General features: G+C 53.8%; 2 protein-coding genes across 7 annotated transcripts; one reads left to right on the top strand and one right to left on the bottom strand.

Annotated features, from left to right (window-relative positions):
- Nucleotides 1-234: 234 nt before the first annotated feature.
- ZNF646 (zinc finger protein 646) lies at nucleotides 235-9,184 on the bottom strand. 5 transcript variants are annotated; one of them, XM_004386687.2, is made up of 3 exons: nucleotides 9,052-9,184; nucleotides 1,834-7,238; nucleotides 235-362 (listed from the first exon to the last, which is right to left on the bottom strand). In XM_004386687.2, the coding sequence occupies exons 2-3, from the start codon at nucleotides 7,154-7,156 to the stop codon at nucleotides 244-246; spliced, it is 5,442 nt and encodes a 1,813-aa protein (XP_004386744.1). In that variant the 5' UTR covers nucleotides 7,157-7,238; nucleotides 9,052-9,184; the 3' UTR covers nucleotides 235-243. The 5 variants fall into 5 exon arrangements, with proteins under 5 accessions (XP_004386744.1, XP_023596813.1, XP_023596814.1 ...); XM_023741045.1 differs by having other exon boundaries at nucleotides 2,920-7,238; XM_023741046.1 differs by lacking the exons at nucleotides 235-362; nucleotides 9,052-9,184 and adding an exon at nucleotides 1,188-1,790 and having other exon boundaries at nucleotides 1,825-7,177.
- On the top strand, nucleotides 9,118-18,775 carry ZNF668 (zinc finger protein 668). 2 transcript variants are annotated; one of them, XM_004386685.1, is made up of 3 exons: nucleotides 9,118-9,638; nucleotides 16,128-16,796; nucleotides 17,348-18,775. In XM_004386685.1, the coding sequence occupies exons 2-3, from the start codon at nucleotides 16,150-16,152 to the stop codon at nucleotides 18,555-18,557; spliced, it is 1,857 nt and encodes a 618-aa protein (XP_004386742.1). In that variant the 5' UTR covers nucleotides 9,118-9,638; nucleotides 16,128-16,149; the 3' UTR covers nucleotides 18,558-18,775. The 2 variants fall into 2 exon arrangements, with proteins under 2 accessions (XP_004386742.1, XP_004386743.1); XM_004386686.2 differs by lacking the exon at nucleotides 9,118-9,638 and adding an exon at nucleotides 15,647-15,987.
- Nucleotides 18,776-20,477: the final 1,702 nt, after the last annotated feature.

Below are 20,477 nucleotides of genomic sequence, written 5' to 3'. Positions count from 1 at the left end.
GGGGTTGGAGTGGGCTGGTCACGGGGCAGAGCATGGTAACAAAGGCTGGAGGAGGGAGGCCCTTCAAGGACAGGGACATGAAGAACATCCCACTCCCTCCCTGGGAAAGAAGTCAGAGCTGGGTCCTCTTTGCAAGGGGAGGGGAAATAAGTAGTCTGGATGCCCAAACTACTCCTGAGTGAAACATGGAGATCAAATCCCTCCCTCCCACCCCCCCCATTCTGATCTTTGGAGACTTGGAGTTCAGAGGGAAAAGCTGAGGTCTGCAGGCCACTGGGGTGAAGGTTCCAGGAGAGGTGCCGGGGTAGGTGGAGGGGGCAATGACGCGTCCCCTCTGCCCGCTGCTGGTGCCACTGGAGCTCCTAGGGGGAGAGAGAGAGAGAGAACTGAGGGGGCAGACTCCACACACCTTGTACCCCCCTCCCAAGCCTGCAGGCCATTTCGTGGGCTCAGAAGACCTGGGACGCCCAATTATTTCCCTAGCCCTAGCTAACTGGCTCCTCACTTGAGTCACAAGCAATCCTGCCATCCCTTCAGCCTCTCAAAGGAATCTCACCCACCATCCCCACCTTCCCTGACAATCTCTGGTCAAGGGCCCGCCATCTCAAGGTTACCCACCCTTGAATACCACTAAACATACGCGTCCTGAGAGAAGGGCCACCGAGCTCTAGAGAAGGTGGAGAGAGAACACAGCGCTTGCTGAGTGTACAGGCTGTGCCACTCCTCCGCAGGCACAACCACAGGCAGCCGCAGCCTCCGACCCAACTGGGTGGAGGTGATTTTACATGCAGACTGCCCTCTGATAGAGGATGTGTGATGGGGCTAATGACTGTTATTGCTACATCTGGGCCTCACTTCAAAGAAAGAATTATCTGTGACTCAGTCCTCCAGTTAAAGGTGTGCTTGGGGTGGGTGGGGGGAGGTGTGCAGATGGAAAAGGTGATTTGGTTGGATTCTAAAAAGGAAATACAAAGAGAGAGAAAAAAGAAGTTAAATAAAGGGAAGGAGAAGAGATGTGGGCAGGGATGGATTAACCAGTAAGCAAGGTACACAAGGGCTTACTAATCTGTAGTGCACAATTTCACCTGTTTTTCACATCAGAGACGTGGTGAAACCCATGTGAAATTGTGCACCACAGATTAGTAAGTAAACACAATTAATTCCGTGTGTACCTTGCTTACTGGTTAATCCGCTCCTGGATGTGGGGCAACAAGGAAAAAGGAGGAAGCAGCGACAGACGCAGGGAAAGAGTAACAGGGAGTTGGGTGCCAAGCAGCGACCCAGTTTCCGTGGCCAAGTCAGCAGTGAAGCCGTAAAGCAGTCCAGTCTGAAGGTGCCACCACACCCCACTCCTCCTGCCCTGGCTCCTTGCCTACTCTGGTCTAGGAATGACCAGATCTGAGATCAAATCAACAGCTTCATCTTTCTTTGCGGGAGTTACGACTTTATGAGCTGAATCCAGACAGTTTCCAGATGTGGTAGTCAGGTGGTCTCTGGCCACCTCCCCTCCTAAAACGAAGACGACTACTCTTGGACGGTGGCACAGCAGAGGAGTCCAGACAGCTGCCTCTGACTACTCCCTACACTGCTCCATCCAACATGCCATCTATTTACCTGACATGGATTCAGATCTCAGCTCCACAACAGGCAATATCCTCAAACTAGTTCTTCCTCCACCTCTTTGCCCACCTCTTTGAGTCTATGTGACCCTCTCCCCTCATTTCTTGCTCCCCCACCCACCTTGGGGCCTGATTTCACCCTCTGCTGTGTGCCCACCTCCGTCACAGCCCCTCCAATCAATCCTCTGCCCAAGCCCGTTCATGCCCCCCATACCGGAGCTGGCCACCGTCCATTCCTCCTGGTGCTGCTGCTGGTGCTGCAGGAAGCTGATTTGGCGGTGGAAGTGGCGGGGACAATGGGGGCAGGTGAAGGGCCCTTCCCGGGGTGCATGGACCCGCCCATGGCCCTCCAGCCGGGCAGCTGTCCGGAAAGCCTTGCCACAGATGCTGCAGCGGTGGCGCTTGGGGTCCGTGTGGGTCCTGCCATGGTTCTTGAGGGACAGTAGGTTGGGCAGAAGCTTGGGGCAGAGGGAGCAGGGATAGAGTCCAGTGGTGTGGGCCTTCTGGTGGTTCAGCAGGCTACCAGCATGGCGGTAGGAACGCCCACACTGGGCACAGCGGAAGGGCCGCTCTTCGTCTTCAGCCACTGTGGACTTTACTCCTTGCCCTCTACTAGCTCTCCCAGCATTCTCTCCTGGAGCCCTGGAGAGTTCTGATGGGGTCTCCTGGGCTTTCCCTTGACCAAGGAGACCCACCTGGTCCTCTGTAGTCTCAGCTTTGGGATCCCTGGCCTCCTCCATCTGGAGTGGTACCTGACTGAGGCCCCTGGCATGAGTTTGCAGGTGGCTGGCTAGTTCATGGTGGGACTGAAAGGCCTTGCCACAATCAGGGCAGGCAAAGGTCTGAGCAGCTATGTGGTTGTGGCTGTGGCTCTTGGTGGCCACAGGATTCAAGAATTCCTTGGAGCAGAGGTGACAATAATGGTGGTCTGTCTTGTGGGTGCTGTGGTGGTTAAAGAGGCCGCCAGATTGGCAGTAGGTCTTACCACACTGGGAGCAGGAAACGGGGTGGCTCTCTGGCTGAAGCTGAGAGCTGCTGTCTCCATTGTTGCAGCTATCCCCATGACTCATACTAAGTCTACCGGGCTGGCTGTTGCCAAGGTGGCAAGGGCTCCTGGGGACACTGTCCCTTGACACATCTTTTGGATTGGTTGGTACCTGACCCTGAGGAACCCAACCTCCGTTGTGATTCACCAGTCCCCTGTCTCCTTGCCACCCATCTGCCTTCCCCACGTTCCCCCCAGACAGTGGCTCTGTGGCTTCTGAACCTGCTGCCCTGATGGGGTTCTGACTGTGCTCACCTGGCCGCATGGCTCCATCTTCCAGCTGAGGTACTGTCTCATTATCACATGATCTGCCCGCGAGTCCAGCCAGCTTCCCCTCACTGCCCCCTGTGCCATCTGAGCCTCCCTGGCCACTGGCCAGCTCCCTTTCGGTCTCCTCCTCATGCTCCCGCAGGTGCCGCTCCAAAGAGCCCCGGCCAGGGAAGCCCCGGCCACAGAGGGCACAGCACACAGCTGCCCGCCGGGACCTCCCTGCCCGCCGCCGCCGGCTCTCCGAGTGCAGCCTCTGGTGGTCCTTCAGTGCCATGTGGTTGGAATAAGTCTTGGGGCAGGTGGGGCAGCTGTACTGGCCTGACTCATGGCTGCGCCGGTGATTCAGGAGGCTCCCGGCGTGGCGGTAGGTCCGCCCACACTGCCCACACGGGAAGGGCCGATCTTCCCTAGTCAGCTTTCGGGAGCCCCCACTTCCACGCCGCTCAATGTGGACTCGCTGGTGGCTGGCCAGCTGTTTCCGCAGGCGGAAGGCCTTCCCGCACTCACTGCAGCGGAAACGCCGGGGATCCGCATGGATGCGCCGATGGTTCTTGAGGGACATAAGGTTCGAGAAGCCCTTGGAGCAGGCCTGGCAGCCAAAGTGGCCGGTCTGATGGCTCTGCCGGTGATTGATGAGGCTGCCTGCGTGCTTGTATGACCGGCCGCACACCTCGCAGCTGAAGGGCCGCTCAGAGCTGGCTTCAGTCTGGCAGCCCTTCTCTGCAGTCTCCAACCTCAGCTCCGTCTCCTCCCCCTTCACAGTCGTCTCCTCCCATGCCTCTTCTTTCACCCTTGCCACTTCCTCTGGGGGCTCCACTTTAAGTTCTTCCTGGAGCTTCTCCATTTCTGCCTGCTCCAGGCCCTCCTCTGGCATGATCTGGAGCTCACGGCTACCTTCCACCTCTGGGATGGGCCCCACCTGGGGCTCAGAGCCTTTGCAGCGGGGGTGGTTTCGTAGATGATTACGGTAGGCAGCCAGGTTGGGGTAGCAGCGGGAGCAGACGGGGCAAATGAAGTCTCCGGTCTGGTGGATCTTGCGGTGGTTCACCAGGCTGCCACCATGGCGATAGGTCTTGCCACACTGGTTGCAGCGGAAGGGGCGGGGCTGGGCCTCCATGGAACCTTCACCACCCCGCACGCAAAGGCTGTCTGCAACTGTGGCACCTCCACCCTCTCCAGACTTCATGTCTGCACCCTCCCCAGAGACTGAGGTCACTGTGCCCTCACAGACACCATCTGTAACCATCTCCGTGCCATTACCTGACTCTCCCAAGTTGCTGGGTGCCTTGTCTATGGTGTTACCAAAACCACCACCCAGACTTTGGTGGTGACGCTCCAGGCTCCCCAGGTCATCATACGTCTGTCCGCAGCAGCCACAGATGTGCCCATAACCTGCTCCATCCAGCGCCTCCACCTCCCGCTGCAGCTGATTCAGCAGCTCTGCTTCTGAGAGCTGCAGTGGAGGGCTTCGGGTAGAAGCTGCCTCTGCTGCTCCTTCCTCCTCCCCCTCCTCCTCCTCCTCCGAGCCCTCAGTCACACCAGAGGAGTCATGAGCCTGGCGCCGGTGAAGCCTGTAGCCAGCCCGTCCAGGGAAGATCATGCCGCAGAGGCAGCAGAGGAAAGGCTGCGCTGAGCTCACCTCCCCGGGCCCATGGTTCCGGAAGTGGCTGCGGAGAGCAGGCAGCGAGTCAAACTCCTTTGGGCAAAGGGAGCACTGGTAGATGCCTGGTGGATGGCAGGGCCTGTGGCTCAGCAGACCGGTGGCATGAGGGAAAGAATGCCCACAGTCGGAACACGTGTGGGAAGCCTCAGCCTGCCAGCTTGTGACACCTTCGGCAGAGTGACAGGACTTGGGCAGGTCAGTGGCTGGTTTCTGGTCTTTATCCACCCCGGTAAGGCCGTCACAGAAACGGGTCCCACTGCCTTCCTCATCTCCTGGGATGCCCAAGTTGTCGAGAAAACAGGTCTCCTTTCTTTCCAGTCCTTCCTCGTTGCCTCTGCTCTCTTTATCACCCTGGTAACAGGCCTCATCCCTCTCAAGACCACATCTGTTCCCCTCAGGTTCAGCCTGCAAACAGTCCCCATCACTTTCCAAGTTACCTTCAGCTCCACTAGGACTTTCTCCTGAAGGGTCTTGGGCAAAGTCTGGGCTCTCACTGTCTTCCACCAACTCCTGGGCCCAGTCCTCTGCCGATGGGAGCTTGACACCCCCACCACCACCAGCACTGCCAGCCCGCCTCCGGTGCCGCCTGCTCCGCCGCCGACTATGGCGTCGCAAATGGTTCTTCATGGCAGCCATGGTGTGGAAGTGCTTGGCACAGGCCCCACAACTGAAGTCCCCCGTCTGGTGGGTCTGCCTGTGGTTGATAAGGCTGCCTGAGTGGCGATAGCTCTTTCCACAGTCTTGGCAGGCAAATGCCCGAGGAGGTGATACCCTGGTCTCTGCCTGGTTGTTTTCCCCTCCCCCTCCCCCATGGGTCCGGCCATGATGTTCAAGGCTCTCAAGGTCTTCAAAGAGCAGCCCACAGACACTACAGATCTGTGGTGCTGCCCCATCTGTGGCTGGGGGGATATCAGTAGCCTCCTCTTCATGCTTGCACCCATGCCCCTGATCTACATGTGGGGCTGCCTCTGCTCCCACCTTGAGGTGGCTAGGGGGACCCTCGGCCCCTGGGCCTGCACTGCAGCGAGCAGCCTTGCAGTGTACGCGAACGTGGTTGCGCAGGGCCATGAGGTTGGAGTACTTGCGGGGACAGAGTGAACACTGATACTCTCCTGTCCGATGGGTGTGGCGGTGGTTCACCAGGCTCCCCCGGTGGCGGTAGGCTCGACCACACTCATTGCACTTATAGGGGCGATGGTCCAGGGTGGTGGTGGGATCTTCTTCTTCTTTGGGGGTGGTCAATGGTGTCACTGATGACTGCCTACCCTCTCCAGTCCCCTGCCGGGGTTTGTGATGAGCCCGCACGTGGTTTTTGAGGGCAGCTGCGTTGAACAGCTGCTTGGAACAGATGGAGCAGGGGTAGACACCTGTCTGGTGGCTCTTGCGATGGTTGATGAGGCTCCCAGCATGGCGATAAGTGCGTCCACAGTCCTCGCAGCGGAAAGGCCGGTATTCCTCCAGGCCACTGTCCTCTAGCTCCCCAGAGGTGCTGAGTTCCCCAGAGCCGTTAAGCATCTGTGCAGTAGGGAGGTGGTCCTGACCACTCTCATTTATGTGCCCGTTGGTGGTTGGCATCCCCTTTTCTTCCCACAGCCTCTCCTGCCTTTCCTCATGGGACTGCTGGTGTTCCAGCAGCTCCCGGGGGAGCCGGAAGGCACGGGGGCAATTGGGACACCGGTAAGGCCTATACTGGGCATGGAGCCGGGAGTGGTTCTTCAGAGCCATTAGGTTAGAGAACTCCTTGAAGCAGATGGCACAAGGGTAGATGCCCAGGGTGTGGCTCTGGCGGTGGTTGGTGAGGCTTCCAGCATGCTTGTAGGTCTTGCCACATTGGCTGCACTTGTACCGCCGTTCCTCCTCAGCAGAAGGGGACTGGGTGGGTTCCTGGCCCCCTGTGAAGTTCACAACTGATTCGGCCAAATACTGTTCCAAATTGCTAAGGAGGCTGCTGGCTGGGGTGGGGAGAGGCGGGGCTCTGGCAGAGTTGGTGGTGCCCCCCCAACGCTTTGCACCCTCCTCAGGATCTGGCTGGCTCTCCCAGCCTCCCCTTTGTCTAGCAGATGGATCCTCCCAAGTGCCTGGAGCTGCCCTGGGGTCAGGCCCAGACTCACAGCCAGGTGTCTCTTCAGTATGTTTTGTCTGGTTTTCCCTGCCTTCCTCAGGGCCAAGCTTCTGGCCCCACGAGTCAGTGGACACCATCTCACCCTGGAAGCATGGGGTGGCTTCCTTGGGGCGGGGAGGTCTGTGCCTGCGGCGGCCCTCAGGAGCATGAGTCCTCATGTGGCTTTTGAGGGCCATGGGATTGGTGAAGTCCTTGCCACAGGTGGTACAGGGGAAAAGGCCAGTCTCGTGGGTCCGGCGGTGGTTGACCAGGCTCCCTGGGTGACGGTAGCCCCGCCCACACTGCTGACAGCGGTAGGGCCGGGGGATCTGGTCAGTCTCCTCAGTGTCCCGGTTGGGAGATGGATGGAGCAGTTCTCGGTGCCGTACCAGTTCTGGGAGGCTAGGAAAGTGGCGTTGGCAGTCAGAGCAGCTGAGTGAAGCAGGCACGTCCTCCATGGGGCAGCGTGGCAGAAACCTGGGGGTTCAGGAAGAACAGACAGGTGGCAGCAGCATCTTCCTCTGGTGGAGGGGTCAAGGCCTAGGAAGAAGGGGCAGTGGTCAGAAGGCCAGGCTGAATTAACTCTGCCTCTTGGTTCTTTGAGCCACAAATTCACCAGGGGCCAGAGAGAGGTTCCCTAAGCATCAGTGCCTAGGGACCTGCCTTCTCCTGGATCTAACCTAGAGGCACCATCATATAAGGCCTTCCTGCACATAAGCTCCCCTAAACTAACTCATCTCTAGAGCCAGAGACAAGAAAACTAAAGTTCAGAGGGATGCTACCTCCTTCTGATCACAGATATACTATCCTATTCTTCAGACCAGATCCAAAAAGTCTCACTGTCCCTAACCCTCTGCTCTCTATAATTCTGGAACAAAAAAACATATTTCCCGAGTTGACATGTTGTGGGGTTGTTAACCAATGTCATAAAACAATAGGTGTGTACTACTGTTTCATGAGATACTATTTGTTCTGGAAGCCTTCACCTGAAGGACAATTAAAAAAAAAGAAAAAAGGAAACGTATCTCCCCTAACACCTTAAAAGGAAAGCAGAGCCTTTTTAGGCCTTTCAATAACAGAGGGCCAATCCTTCTTCCTTCACCCCTTAGCTAGAGGGAGAAGACTGCTGACAGTGCCTGGAGGCACTAAAAAGCAGCCTCTTTCTCTAGCTGACAGCTGAGGACCTGAGGAGAGATTAGAGGCCCCTTTTAAGAAAGGGCTGACTTGTTCTCTCACCTCCCCTATTCCTTTCAGCTCTCAAGATCTCCTTCCCAGAAGACTATCTTGGCTACTTCCTTCATCTACTGCCCCGAACCCAAACTACCTTCTACTGTGGAAATCCCATCCTATTTCCGGTTGCTCTTCATTCCCTACCTCTTCACCTTAATCTCAATCATCCCCTTCTCATTTCTTTCGCTACTTCTCTTAAATATTAATGATGGGGACAACAACACATGCTAATGAGCATTACCGTGTGGCAAGCGCTACAGTAAGCAAAGTATATTCATCGTTACTTAATCCTGACAACACACTGCAATGCCTCTGTGATCCCAGTTTACACGTGAGCAAACCCACTGAACTCAGGCAGTCTTCATTTCAAAGCCCTTGTTCTCTCTCCATAATAGCTCCTCATGCCTCCTACCTCATTTTGGGCTTCTCTGACTCTGATTCTTCACTCTCATGGGACCCCACTATCATTTCTATCTCTGACTCTAAACTCCCTCACTGAACCTGCTCCCCGAATTTTCACTTCAAAAAGCCCTTTCGCTCAAGAGTCTCCTCCCCTAGCCTATCACCACCAAGGTCCTCTCCCATCATCTCCTCTGTCAATATCCTCTCAGGACCCCCACCTCGAACGGGCAGCCCCCCTTCTCTTTCCCGCAGCAGGCGCGTCCGTTGGGGACTGCGGGCGGCAGGCAGTAGGACAGCGAAAGGGAACGCGCCTGCGCACTGGGACCCTTACCCTAACTGCAGCCGCGCGCCCCAAGAGGTGGCGGGGGGGACTCTAGCGCTTCCACGTACGCATTCAGTCAGGGTTCCCAGGGAGGTGCGAGGGGAGGGAAAGAAAAAGAGGCAGAGGAAGAGAAAAAAGGGGGTAAAAGGATGAGGGCGCAGCTAGCACGACCAGGAGTCTACTCCCGAGCTCCGCGGACACTTCCTATTGTTACTAGGAAACAGGAAGTGTCCAAGCCGCAAAAGCTTCCCCGCGAAACCTGAGCATCGGGAACACTTCCTGTCCCGCCTCCAAAAGGACGTCTACGAAGACACGCTTCCGGAGTTAGGGGCTAAACAGGCAAACGCGGCTTTTGGCCCCGCCCACGTAGGTCACAGTGCTGCTCTTATACGCACTAACCTTAGCCACACTTCCGGCGAGAATCTCAAAAATCCTTCCGGTGCATATTGGGTGAACGCAGAAGTGGAAAAAGAAAAAGGGTTCTGCAGCTCTGGCTTCAGTACCTTCGCAAAATTTTTCGCGGGGCTCCCTGGAAGACTTTTCCCAAGACCGATGGCGGTAGCTTCATTAGATTCACTTCTCGCTATTAAAGGAAATGTTGTGGACTATAAGCGGATTTAGGGACTACAAAGCCTGAGTATGGCCTTTCTGTCCTCCCACCTTCTAGTTCTTGGAGACATTTCCGGTGAGCTGGCCCCAAGCTAGCAATAGCCGGGTTTATACCATAAACCTGTCAGGCGTTCCTTCCCCTCAGCACCCACAGACCCCTGGCAAGATGTTTCCCCGCCACCATAGGCTTGGGGTGCTCCGGTAAACCTTTCCTCCCTCCCGTGTCTGGAAAGCTCCCGTCTACTTCCGCTCGCCGGCCCCGCCTCCCCTACCCCTCCCGCTGGGTCCTAGTGCCTGCCGCTCCCTGGCAGTGTCCCGGGCTCAGTAGGTGCGAGGAGCCACCGCCGACGTCGCGGAGCCAACCCAAGTCCATTCAGGTAGGAAACGCCAGCGGGAAGCCACGGGGTCCGCGGCTGGCTCCAGCGCGGACGGGATCCGAGCTGGCCTCAGTTTCCCTGTGGGCGCCAAGGGCGGACAGGGCCGGCCCGGCGCGGGCAACGCGGGCGGGGCGGAGGAGAGCGGCCCCGGGCGGGCCCGAGCGGGCGCCGGGCCCAGCGGGTCCTAGAACCCGCCGGCTATCCTCGCGGGCCAGGTGACGCGGGCGCCGGGGCTCGTCCAGAGCGGCTGCCCGCCTAGGGCGGTGCGGACCCAGGGGTCCTAGAGCCCGCCTTATTGCGGGCTTTTGTCCCAGCCGCGCGGCCAGCCCTGCAAGGTCCCCGGCGTCTACGGTCCCCCTCCCCCGCCGCGTCCCTGGCCGCCCCTCCCGCGGTCCTAGAGAACGCCATCTTACAGGCCTTTGTCTCGCGTCTGGCCCTCCGTCCATTCATTTGTTCATTCCCTCATTCATCGTTCACTCCTGCTTGTCACGTTCTCCGAGGCCACGTTTTCCGAGGGCTTATTCCGGGACAAGGCAGCCGGGGGCCCTGCCCTGCGAGAGCTGCCTGTCTAGTGGGGGTGCCGACACATAAACGGTTGCAGAGAGCGAGCAGCGCAGGGTTAGATCCAGGACTTCGTTTCTGCAGCTCATGGCCCCTCCTCACCTGGTCTCGTCGGCCCTAATTCCCTTCAAACCCCCACAAGCGTTGGAGGCTACATTTTAGTGGCAAGGAAACTGAGGCCCAGAGCGCTGTGGAGTCCCTGCCTCCAATGCCAATTAAGTATCCCTGAGATTCTTAATCTCAAAAGAGTTTTCCTATGGGAGAAGGCAAGCAAAGCCTCCTAAGGCAGAGGAAGCTGTATGTGGGGGTGCATTGGAGGTGGGGAAGTACGAGGACCGTGGCTGGAGTTTAGGTCGCTGGCGAGAGAGGAATGCTGCAGCTGGAGCTGAGGCTCGCGGTGTAGGTTGGGATCGGGCTGTGAACTGATGAAGCCGGAGGCCTAGGAGGTGATTAACGCTCACCTCGCACCTTGCACAGTTCCCCATTCGTCAGATCACTATATCTTTCACAACCTGTCATGCCTGTGTGGTGACTCCTTGTTTAGAAGTGGGGAGACTGGGATGCAGAGAGGATAAAAAGTGGCTCCTTTCCCACCTTGTTCCTGCCCTAGGGTGCTAGCCTAAGCTCTCTGGGAATTAAATTTGCATCCCTGGCAGTTAAGAGTGGGTTCAGGCAACAGCACTTCATCCCCCTCCTAAACCAGTAGTGAAGCACAGAGATAAGGCTCCATCACCAGAATGATGAGCCTACTGCGGGGTATTAGGGGTCATATTTGGACCCTGTGAACTTAGAAAGGCAGAAAGTTCAGTTAATAAATAGTTGCTGACCAACATTCTCACCAACTCCTTTCACTAGTACTATGGGAGAGGTGACCTCGGGTTAAACAGGGCAGGTTAAACAGACATGGATTCAAAGTGACCAGGGCTATAGACCTGGGTTTGAAGTGCATCTCAGGTTGATTCCTTCAGTTTGCTTTGGAGCACCAAGCATGCTTCTAGGTGTAGAGAATGTAGGGTAATCAAGGTTCATGCTCTTCACCAGCCTGGACTCTGGTGCTGGAGACACAGAATTAACAAGCAAACCATAAAATGTTTAAGTTCTAACAAAGCAATAATCAAGCAAACAAAGAGCAGAAGTTTGGGAGTCAGATAACCTGACTCTGAATACTGGCTGTGACCATGAGCAAATTACTTCACCTCTCTATGCCTCGGTATCCTTATCTGTAAAATGGGGGAAATAGTACTGTTTAACTTCTAGACAGTGTGAGGCTTAGCTTGAGTAGTACACATAAAATGCTTAGAATGGTACCTGGCCCGTGGTAAGCTTGCAAGGCATGTTATCCAAATGAACACCATAAAGGAGGATAGAGAGTGGTTAGCAGGAGTGCAGGTAGCAGTAAGAAAAGTGGTCTCCTCTTGAGGAGATGACAGGTAGCTAAGACCCAGATGAAGTGAAAGAGACAGCTACACAAAGATCCTACAGGAACAGTGGTTCTGGCAGAGGGAATTGCTAGTGCAAAGGCCCTGAGGTAGGAAGGAATTTAGTTAGCTCCTTGAGAAAAAGAAAAGGGGCCTGTGTGGGTGGAGGCTAGTGAGCCAGGGGGAAAGGAGTGGAAAGTAAGGTAGGCAGGAGTCAGATTGGTCCCGTTTGGAGCCTGGCTGGCCGTGGAAAAGATATTGGTCTTTGTCCCGGGAGAGTGAGAAGTCTCATGATTTGCCTAATAAACCTTGAATGAATGAAGACTGTTAGAGAAAGAGTCCAGCCCAAGGGCCTGAAGGCTTGGGTTTGAACCTGGGCTCTTTGGCTAGCTGCGTGTCCTTGGGCAAGTTTTTTTTTCCCTTGTGGGGGCCTGAGTCTCCAAATCTGTGAAAGGGGTGTAGTAAAAATACCTCCTTCTGAAAATAACACCAAATGAGGGTAAAGTGTACACAACTTGACGAAGGTAAACCATGTCACTAAAAAGTACACACACAAAAAGAACCTGTTAGTAATTGCTATGGCATATATAATTTTGAACCAACAGCAAAAACAACCAAAAAATATATGTGCAGGTATATATGTGTGTATGTAGGCATATATGTGTATAGGTATGTATATAAGTGTGTATATATAGGTATATACATATGTATATGCATCTATGTGACTATGCACATATATTCATATATATAATAAAGCACATAGAGGGTACAGTTATGGATACCTCTTAGACATAACTAAACACCTCACAGGTTTGGATTTCTGGGTTTGAAGGATTTGGACTATAGTCTCATGGAACATCTTGATCAACTGGCATAATGTAGTTCATGAAGTTGTGTTCTGCATCCTAGTTTGCTGAGTAGCGTCTGGGGTCTTAAAAGCTTGCAAGTGGCCATCTAAGATACAACTATTGGCCCCCACTCATCTGGAGCTAAAGAGAAAGGAGAAAACCAAAGACTCAAAGAAGAAACTAGTCTACAGGACAAATAGTCTATAGGAACCATGGCCTCATCTACCCCGAGACCAGAAGAACTAAATGGTGCACGGCTATCACCACCAACCATTTTAATCAGGGCCACAATAGATGGAACCTGATAGAACAAGAGAAAAATGTGGAACAGAACCTCAAATTCTTAAAACAAACAAAAAACCAGACCTACTGGACTGGTTGAGACTGGAGGACTCCCTAAGACTATTGTCCTGAGATACCTTTCAAACCTTGAACCAAAACTAACCCCTGAGGTCACTTTGTAGCTAAATAATAAATTGGCTCAAAAAATAATGAATATCACCTATAAGTACTATGCTCCTTTGAAAAATCACCTGTATGAGACCAAACGGTCAGCAATTACTTTAAAACAAAGATGAGAATGTAAGGGGGCAAGGAAACTAGATTAATGGAATGGAACAACCAGAGCAGAAATATTGAGAGAATGTTCATGCATTGTGAAGAACGTAACCAATGTCACAGAACAGCTTGTGTAGAAATTGTTGAATGCGAACCTAAACTGCTGTTTTAACCTTCACCGAAAACACAATGAAATATTATTCAGGGGAAAAAAAAAGCCTCCCTCTTATGAGCTTGTGAATACTTAGGGATGTGTGTTTAGTTCTTACGGGGCGATTTGGAATGATCCAGAGAATATGTTTAAAGTACAGAGTCCTGAGCCCTATCTCAGGCTCCCTGGATGATTATTCTGATGCAGGAGGTTCACAGGCCTAACTGGGAGAAACATCACTCTAGGGAGCTGGTGAGTAGAAGAGTCCTCGGTAAATGGTAAAGTGAGGAGTTAATGGTGGGATTCTAGGCAGTGGCCTAGTCTACATGGCCCTCCACTCTGCATAGAGGTGGGCACCTGCTAGCCCAGACAGCAAAGTCTGGAGGCCCCAGATGACTGAGAAGGAGCCAAAAAATCAAACCCAATTCCAACTCATAGCGACCCTATAGGACAGAATAGAACTGCCCCATAGAGTTTCCAAGGAGCGCCTGGTGGATTCAAACTGCCAGCCTTTTGGTTAGCAGCCATAGCGCTTAACCAGTATGCCACCAGGCTTTCTCACTGAGCAGAAGGCAAGTTAAATAGACCTGGATTCAAGTCCCAGCTGCAAGGGTTACTAGCTCTGTGACTGTGGGCAAGTCGCTTAAGCTCTTGGGACCTCAGTTTACTCACCTGTAAAATGACAATAATCCCTATCTCAGGAAGTGAATTATATAAGGTAGCATGCTGGACAAAGTGCCTGGCCCTGAGAAAACTCTCGATAATTATTCTTATCTCATTCAATCCTCACCCAACCCGGTGAGGTAAGTACTATTATTATCTCCATTTTTGGAGATGAGAAAACCGAGGTCCTGAGAGATGAAGTAAATTGCCCAAGATCACATCAGCTAGGAAGTGATGGAGGCAAGGTTCGAAGCCAGGCAATTTGGCTTCAGAGGCTGTGTGCACTTAACCACAATGCTATACCACTGTTCTGGGCCTCAGTTCCCTTATCCATGAAATGGGGCTTCTAATAGAACTTTTCTCATGGTGTTGACGTGAAGGTGAAGTGAGTTAATACATGTAAAGAGCTTAGGACACTACCTGATATTTGGCAAGTGCTCAGTTAGTGTGAGCTGTCATTTTTATTAAGGAGGAGCCTTCCCTCAGGCAGACTGTCCAGGGATAGTCTAAAAGGGAGGTAGTGAGTGCCTCATCCAGGGAGGGGGAGGGATCCCTTAGAAACTGTTGGGGGAATTCAAGCCATGGGGAAGAGTGGACCTCAAGTCCTCTGACTCACCTTTCAGCCCCAGGATTTAGTGAGAAAGTAAAAGAACCAAGCTGAGGGTAGAACAGGGTTGTGTGGACTTGAGGGCTGATGCCCAAAAGAGGGATTCAGGAAGAGCTTCCCAGGGGATGTGGGGCTCAAACGAAGGACTAATGGGATTTGGAGCAGCCAGAAAGTTCCTGGGAACTTGAAGTTTGTGATGGGAACCATGGAAAGTTCTTGATCAGGGGACAGAGCATCACGTGGTGCTTTAGGGAGAAGACTCTAGCCAACGCCCATGAACATTCAATTGTGCATGGGGAAGAGGGGAAACTGAGGCAGGTCCACCAGGCAAAAGAGTACTGACCCTGAGGATGCAGCTCTTGCAGCTCACCCCAGGGGCTCCTGTGTTCTCCCTTGACCTTCAGGTAGGGTTCCCACAGTCTTTTCCTGGGGCGAGGGGCCATGGGCCTCTAGAGGCCTGTACTTCCCCTAGCACCCTCCTGGCACAGCTCAGTTCCAGTCTCCTCTCAACCCCAGTGTCTTAACTTGGAAGCCACCAAGCCCTGAGGTGTACAGATTTCACTGAGGTCTCTCACAGCAAGTTACCCACAGGGTTGGAAGTAGAACCCAGGTCTTCCCACCTCCCAGCCTAGTCTCTAGCTACACCTGGCTCCCCTGCCCTCTCCATACCAGTATCCTCCCTCTACTCCCACCCCATCCCCAGCAGCTGCTGCTGAGCCCTCCCTAAGTGGATCAGCCATAATCCTCTTCCCTTCATCACCCGGGGAGGATGAGCTGGTGTTAAGACTACCATAGCCGTCAATCCTATATCCTCCCAACCATGATCCCCAGGAACATCTGGTTGGAGAGGTTCTGGGCTCTGGACCGAGAAAATGGGAGTCTCACAGCAGGTGTCCTAGGAAGCCCTGCTAGATCAAATACATGGATTATGACTCAGAAAAAGTTTTCTATCTGCCAGCAATGGCTCAGGCTGCCTTGTGAGAGAATGAGCTCCCCATTGCCAGAGGTATGGGAGCAGGAGCCAGACAGGGATTCCAGAGCAGAGGGTGGACCAAGATTCCTGTCTAGGGTGGAGTCCGTTACAGCTGTGCAAGGCCAGATTCTGTGTGAACAGTTGCTGCCTCAAGAGCCAACCAACCAGAGGGGAAAGACAAAATACACGCTGGGGATCTAGAGCTGCCAGACAGATGGTGCCACCCACCACTGGTCCCCCTCCTCTGGTCTCAGGTCTGTCTCCCCTGGGTGCTTGGAGACCTTCAGGCTAGGCTTCCATCTGGATACCCTCTGTATCTGCAGCCTTGCTTGGCACAGGCCTTGGACACTGAGCTGAAGAAGGAAGATGGTGAGACAGATGGAACTCTCTGGGAATGCCACAGTGGAGAAGGGGGAGGGAAGTGCAGGTAGACTTTTTGGTGACCTCCTTTCTTAGCCCCTCTGAGGTCACCTGGTCCAACCTTTCATCAATGAGCAGACCAGAGAGGAAACTTGAGCATGGGTTGGCAGAGCCAGTAGTGCTTGGAAAAAAGGATGTGGGGGTCCCATGGTTCAGGCTGAGAGCCCTGGATGGGAAATGCAGATAAGATAGGATTCCCTCTGAGGCCTTGAGAGGGCTTTGGTAAAGAGAGAGGCCTTGGAGCTGGGCGCAGGGATGTGGCTTCTGTCTTGACTTTGCCTCTCTCACAGAGAAGCCCCGCCCACCAAGGCCATGGAGGTGGAGTCTGCAGAGGCCCTGTCTCCAGCCCCGGGCTATAAGCGCTCTGGCCGCCGCTATAAGTGCCTGTCGTGTACCAAGACGTTTCCAAATGCACCTAGGGCAGCGCGCCATGCTGCCACACATGGGTCCGCAGATGGTAAAGAGGAGGTGGCTGAGGTGAAGCCAAAGCCGGAGACAGAACCGAAGCCGGAGGAGGCCAGTGGGGACAAGGTGTCAGGTGCAGGAGCTAAGCCCCGGCCCTACGCGTGCCCGCTGTGCCCCAAGGCCTACAAGACGGCACCTGAGCTGCGAAGCCACGGGCGCAGCCACACCGGCGAGAAGCCCTTCCCGTGCCCCGAGTGTGGCCGCCGCTTCATGCAGCCCGTGTGCCTCCGCGTGCACCTGGCATCTCACGCTGGTGAGTTGCCCTTCCGCTGCACGCACTGCCCCAAGGCCTATGGCGCACTCTCCAAGCTCAAGATCCATCAGCGCGGCCACACCGGCGAGCGGCCCTACGCTTGCGCCGACTGCGGCAAGAGCTTCGCAGACCCTTCGGTGTTCCGCAAGCATCGGCGCACACACGCCGGCCTGCGGCCCTACAGCTGTGAGCGCTGCGGCAAGGCCTACGCCGAGCTCAAGGACCTCCGCAACCACGAGCGGTGAGAGCATGGAGCTGGGGGCATGGGCTTTGTCAGAGCTGGTGGGTGGGGTGGAGGTGGGACCACACCGGCTGCCCTGTGACCAATGGGGCCGGGGTTGAGTCTCAAAGAGTGTTTGGAATGAGCCAATGGGAAGGCGGGTGGGCGGAGCTATGGGAAGCGGGTGGGCACGTGGGAGAAGTTGGTGCCGGGTGGGCCTTGGTGGGGCATGAAGGTGGGCGAGGCCAACTGCATTGGAGTGGAACCCAGGAGGATGGGGTGGGTCTGATTGGCCTCGGTTCCTGGATAGCAGGAAAGGGGCAGGGCTGGAAGTGGGGCTCAAAAAGTCTTGTGTAGGTATGAGTAGTCTGTCTACGTCTTTGGTCTGCAGAGGGTCTTATCTGGAATTGAGGCACGTAGGCCTTTAGTGTCTGAAGGTTTCTTATTTTGGGGTGCGGTCTTGTGACTCTTAGGAGATTGGTCGAGGCCTCTAGGGTTGTTGGGGGCCCCTAAATTACAGCCCAGACAAGGGGCAGGCTCACCTTCATGCCTGGCCCTCTGCACCCCCACAGGTCCCACACTGGTGAGCGCCCCTTCCTCTGCTCTGAGTGTGGGAAGAGCTTCTCCCGCTCGTCCTCGCTCACATGTCACCAGCGCATCCACGCGGCACAGAAGCCCTATCGCTGCCCGGCCTGTGGCAAGGGCTTCACGCAGCTCAGCTCCTACCAGAGCCATGAGCGCACTCACTCTGGCGAGAAGCCCTTCCTGTGCCCGCGTTGCGGCCGCATGTTCTCCGACCCCTCCAGCTTCCGGCGCCACCAGCGGGCGCATGAGGGTGTGAAGCCTTACCGCTGTGAGAAGTGCGGCAAGGACTTCCGGCAGCCTGCCGACTTGGCCATGCACCGTCGGGTGCACACGGGTGACCGGCCTTTCAAGTGCCTGCAGTGCGACAAGACGTTCGTGGCGTCCTGGGACCTCAAGCGGCACGCACTGGTGCACTCTGGGCAGCGACCCTTCCGCTGTGAGGAGTGTGGCCGGGCCTTCGCCGAGCGTGCCAGTCTCACCAAGCACAGCCGGGTGCACTCGGGGGAACGCCCCTTCCACTGTAACGCCTGTGGAAAATCCTTTGTGGTATCCTCAAGCCTGAGGAAGCACGAGCGGACCCATCGAAGCAGCGAGGCTGCAGGGGCTCCCCCACAACAGGAGCTGGTAGTGGGGCTGGCGCTCCCTGTTGGCGTGGCAGGCGAGGGCTCAGCGGCCCCGGCAGCTGCTACAGGGCTAGGGGACACTCCAGCAGGGCTTCTAGGGCTGCCTCCAGAGTCAGGTGGGGTGATGGCCACCCAGTGGCAAGTGGTGGGCATGACGGTGGAGCATGTGGAGTGCCAGAATGCTGGCGTTGGAGAGGTTTCTGGTCCCTTGGGGGGGTCAGGTGAGGGGAGTGAGGAGGTGGACGAGAAGCCACCACAGTTTGTGTGCCGGGAGTGCAAGGAGACCTTCTCCACACTGACGTTACTGCGGCGGCACGAGCGCTCACACCCAGAGCTCCGGCCCTTTCCCTGCGCCCAGTGCGGCAAGAGTTTCTCTGACCGGGCTGGGCTGCGCAAGCATAGCCGCACCCACAGCTCCGTGCGCCCCTATACCTGCCCTCGCTGCCCCAAGGGCTTCTTGAGTGCCAGCGACCTGCGCAAGCATGAACGCACCCACCCTGTGCCCGTTGGGACCCCCACTCCCCTCGAGCCCCTTGTGGCTTTGCTAGGAATGCCTGAAGAGGGACCAGCCTGAGGCGTACCCCCTTCAGCGACACTCCCAGAAGCCCAGCCCCCACAGGGTGCTTCCTGAACCTCCTTTTGCCCCAGCTTACTCTTTAGACTCCAGATCCCTGCCCCGGGGCAGCTAGTTCACCCTAACCATGCTGACAGAGCTGGGAACAGTGCCTGCTGGCAACAGCTGTTAAGACAGAAGGTTCTCTCAGAGTAACACTCATTAAAGCATTCACTTTGACGTTTATTGTCTTCTGTGTTCTGGTTGGGGATGGGAGTGGGAGTTTGGGCGTCAGATACCAGATGAGGTTCAGTGACGACCCCTGGATTGAAAAATTAGATGCTAAGATCATTGGGTTCATTGTTGCCCAAAGCATGTTTCAGGTAACACCAGTCTTATGATGATGTCTTATGGCAAGGGGTTCTGCCACGAAGCAACTAGGAAATTCCCTGCATGCCCTTCTTGGGGATTCTTGGTGATCAAAAGTGTATTAAACACTTTGAGGAGTCCTGCAATGAACAAATCAATTTAGCTTCATTTAGCCGATATTTAAGAAGCCCTGGTGGCACAAGGTCAGCTGCTAACCAAAAGGCTGGCAGTTTGAACACACATAGCCACTCCATGGGAGAAAGACCTGAGAATCTGCTCCTGTAAAGATTACAGCCTAGCAAACCTTGTGGGGGCAGTCCTACTCTGACGCATGGGGTCACTATGAGTTGAAATTGACTCAACAGCACCTAACAACAACAGCCCGTATTTATTTGACCATGGAAACCTTTTACTGAGTACTTTATCCTTTTACAGATAGTAAAGCCAAAAATTATCTCTCATACATAGTGCAATAACAAATTAGAAAATATACTTGGGAGAAAAAGGGTTCCATTGACAGTAATAGCAAAACCCACAAACTACAAAGAAAAATCTCACAAGGAACATGCAAGACCTATGTGAAGAAAATGATATTTCTGTCCTAAAGGATAATATATAAGACCTAACTAAATGGAGAAATATACTATGTATGTGAATGGAAAGACTCATTGTTAAAAGGTGTTGATTCTCCTCAGTTTAATCCTTAAACGCATTGCCATCCAAAATGATTTTTTAATAGAACTTAAAAATCTGTAGTTCAGAATCAATACATTTTTAAAAACAGTGGTGATGTATTTGACATACTAGATAATCAAACACCAAAAACGAGAGTGAAAACAGGATATAACTGGCATAAGAATAAGCAAATTATTCAGTAGAGTGGGAGAAAGAGTTCAGAAATAGCCCTGAATATTTCTGTGAATTAAGTTTACTGTATAAGAAATGTGATGGTTTAAATCAGTGGGAAAAGGATAGACTGTTTAACTTTCCAGCTATATCCATACTTTGGAAGGCTATACAACTTTTTAAAAGCTATGGACATAAATAAATTCTAAAATACTTCATTGAGTGAAAACATATGATTGTAGAACAAGTGTATTTCTTATGCAGAGAATAACTCCCCAAACTATAAGCCAGTATAAGTAGGTTCGTAGAAAGACAGATAGAAGAATTAATTCCAAAATCATTGAAAACGATCCCTGAGCAAGGGACCAGACTTGGAGGACGGGGACAGAAAGACAGTTATATTTTTTTTCCCGTATCCTCTATTGTTTGAATTTTGCTCAGAAAGAATATGTTCATATATTACTTAAGTAATTTTTCAAAGACCCAAATACAGAAACAAAAATGAGGCCCAACCTTTAGTATAAATTAGTATAACCTCTTGGGAAGGTGGTTTGATCATACTTACCAAAAAGTTAAACTCACATTCTCCAAAGAAGATACACAAATAGCTAATAGGCACATGCAAAGAAGTTCAGGGTTGTTAGTCCTTGTTGTTAGGTGCTATCGAATCAGTTCTGACTCATAGTGACCCTATGTACAGTAAAACAAAACGCTACTCTGTCCTGC

The sequence above is a fragment of the Trichechus manatus genome, unplaced genomic scaffold (assembly GCF_000243295.1).
Source record: "Trichechus manatus latirostris isolate Lorelei unplaced genomic scaffold, TriManLat1.0 scaffold00170, whole genome shotgun sequence".
Classification (NCBI taxonomy): Eukaryota; Metazoa; Chordata; class Mammalia; order Sirenia; family Trichechidae; genus Trichechus; species Trichechus manatus.
This window is presented reverse-complemented; position numbering and strand designations above follow the sequence as displayed.

What these genes read in the sequence shown, in the direction of transcription:
- ZNF646 (XM_023741046.1), bottom strand. Translation starts at nt 7,156, where the DNA reads ATGGAGGACGTGCCTGCTTCACTCAGCTGCTCTGACTGCCAACGCCAC. An exon ending in GGCCAGCTCCGGTATGGGGG is followed by an intron (nt 1,791 to 1,824) that starts GCATGAACGGGC and finishes GATTGATTGGAG; the next exon opens with GGGCTGTGACGGAGGTGGGC.
- ZNF668 (XM_004386685.1), top strand. Translation starts at nt 16,150, where the DNA reads ATGGAGGTGGAGTCTGCAGAGGCCCTGTCTCCAGCCCCGGGCTATAAG. An exon ending in GACCTCCGCAACCACGAGCG is followed by an intron (nt 16,797 to 17,347) that starts GTGAGAGCATGG and finishes GCACCCCCACAG; the next exon opens with GTCCCACACTGGTGAGCGCC.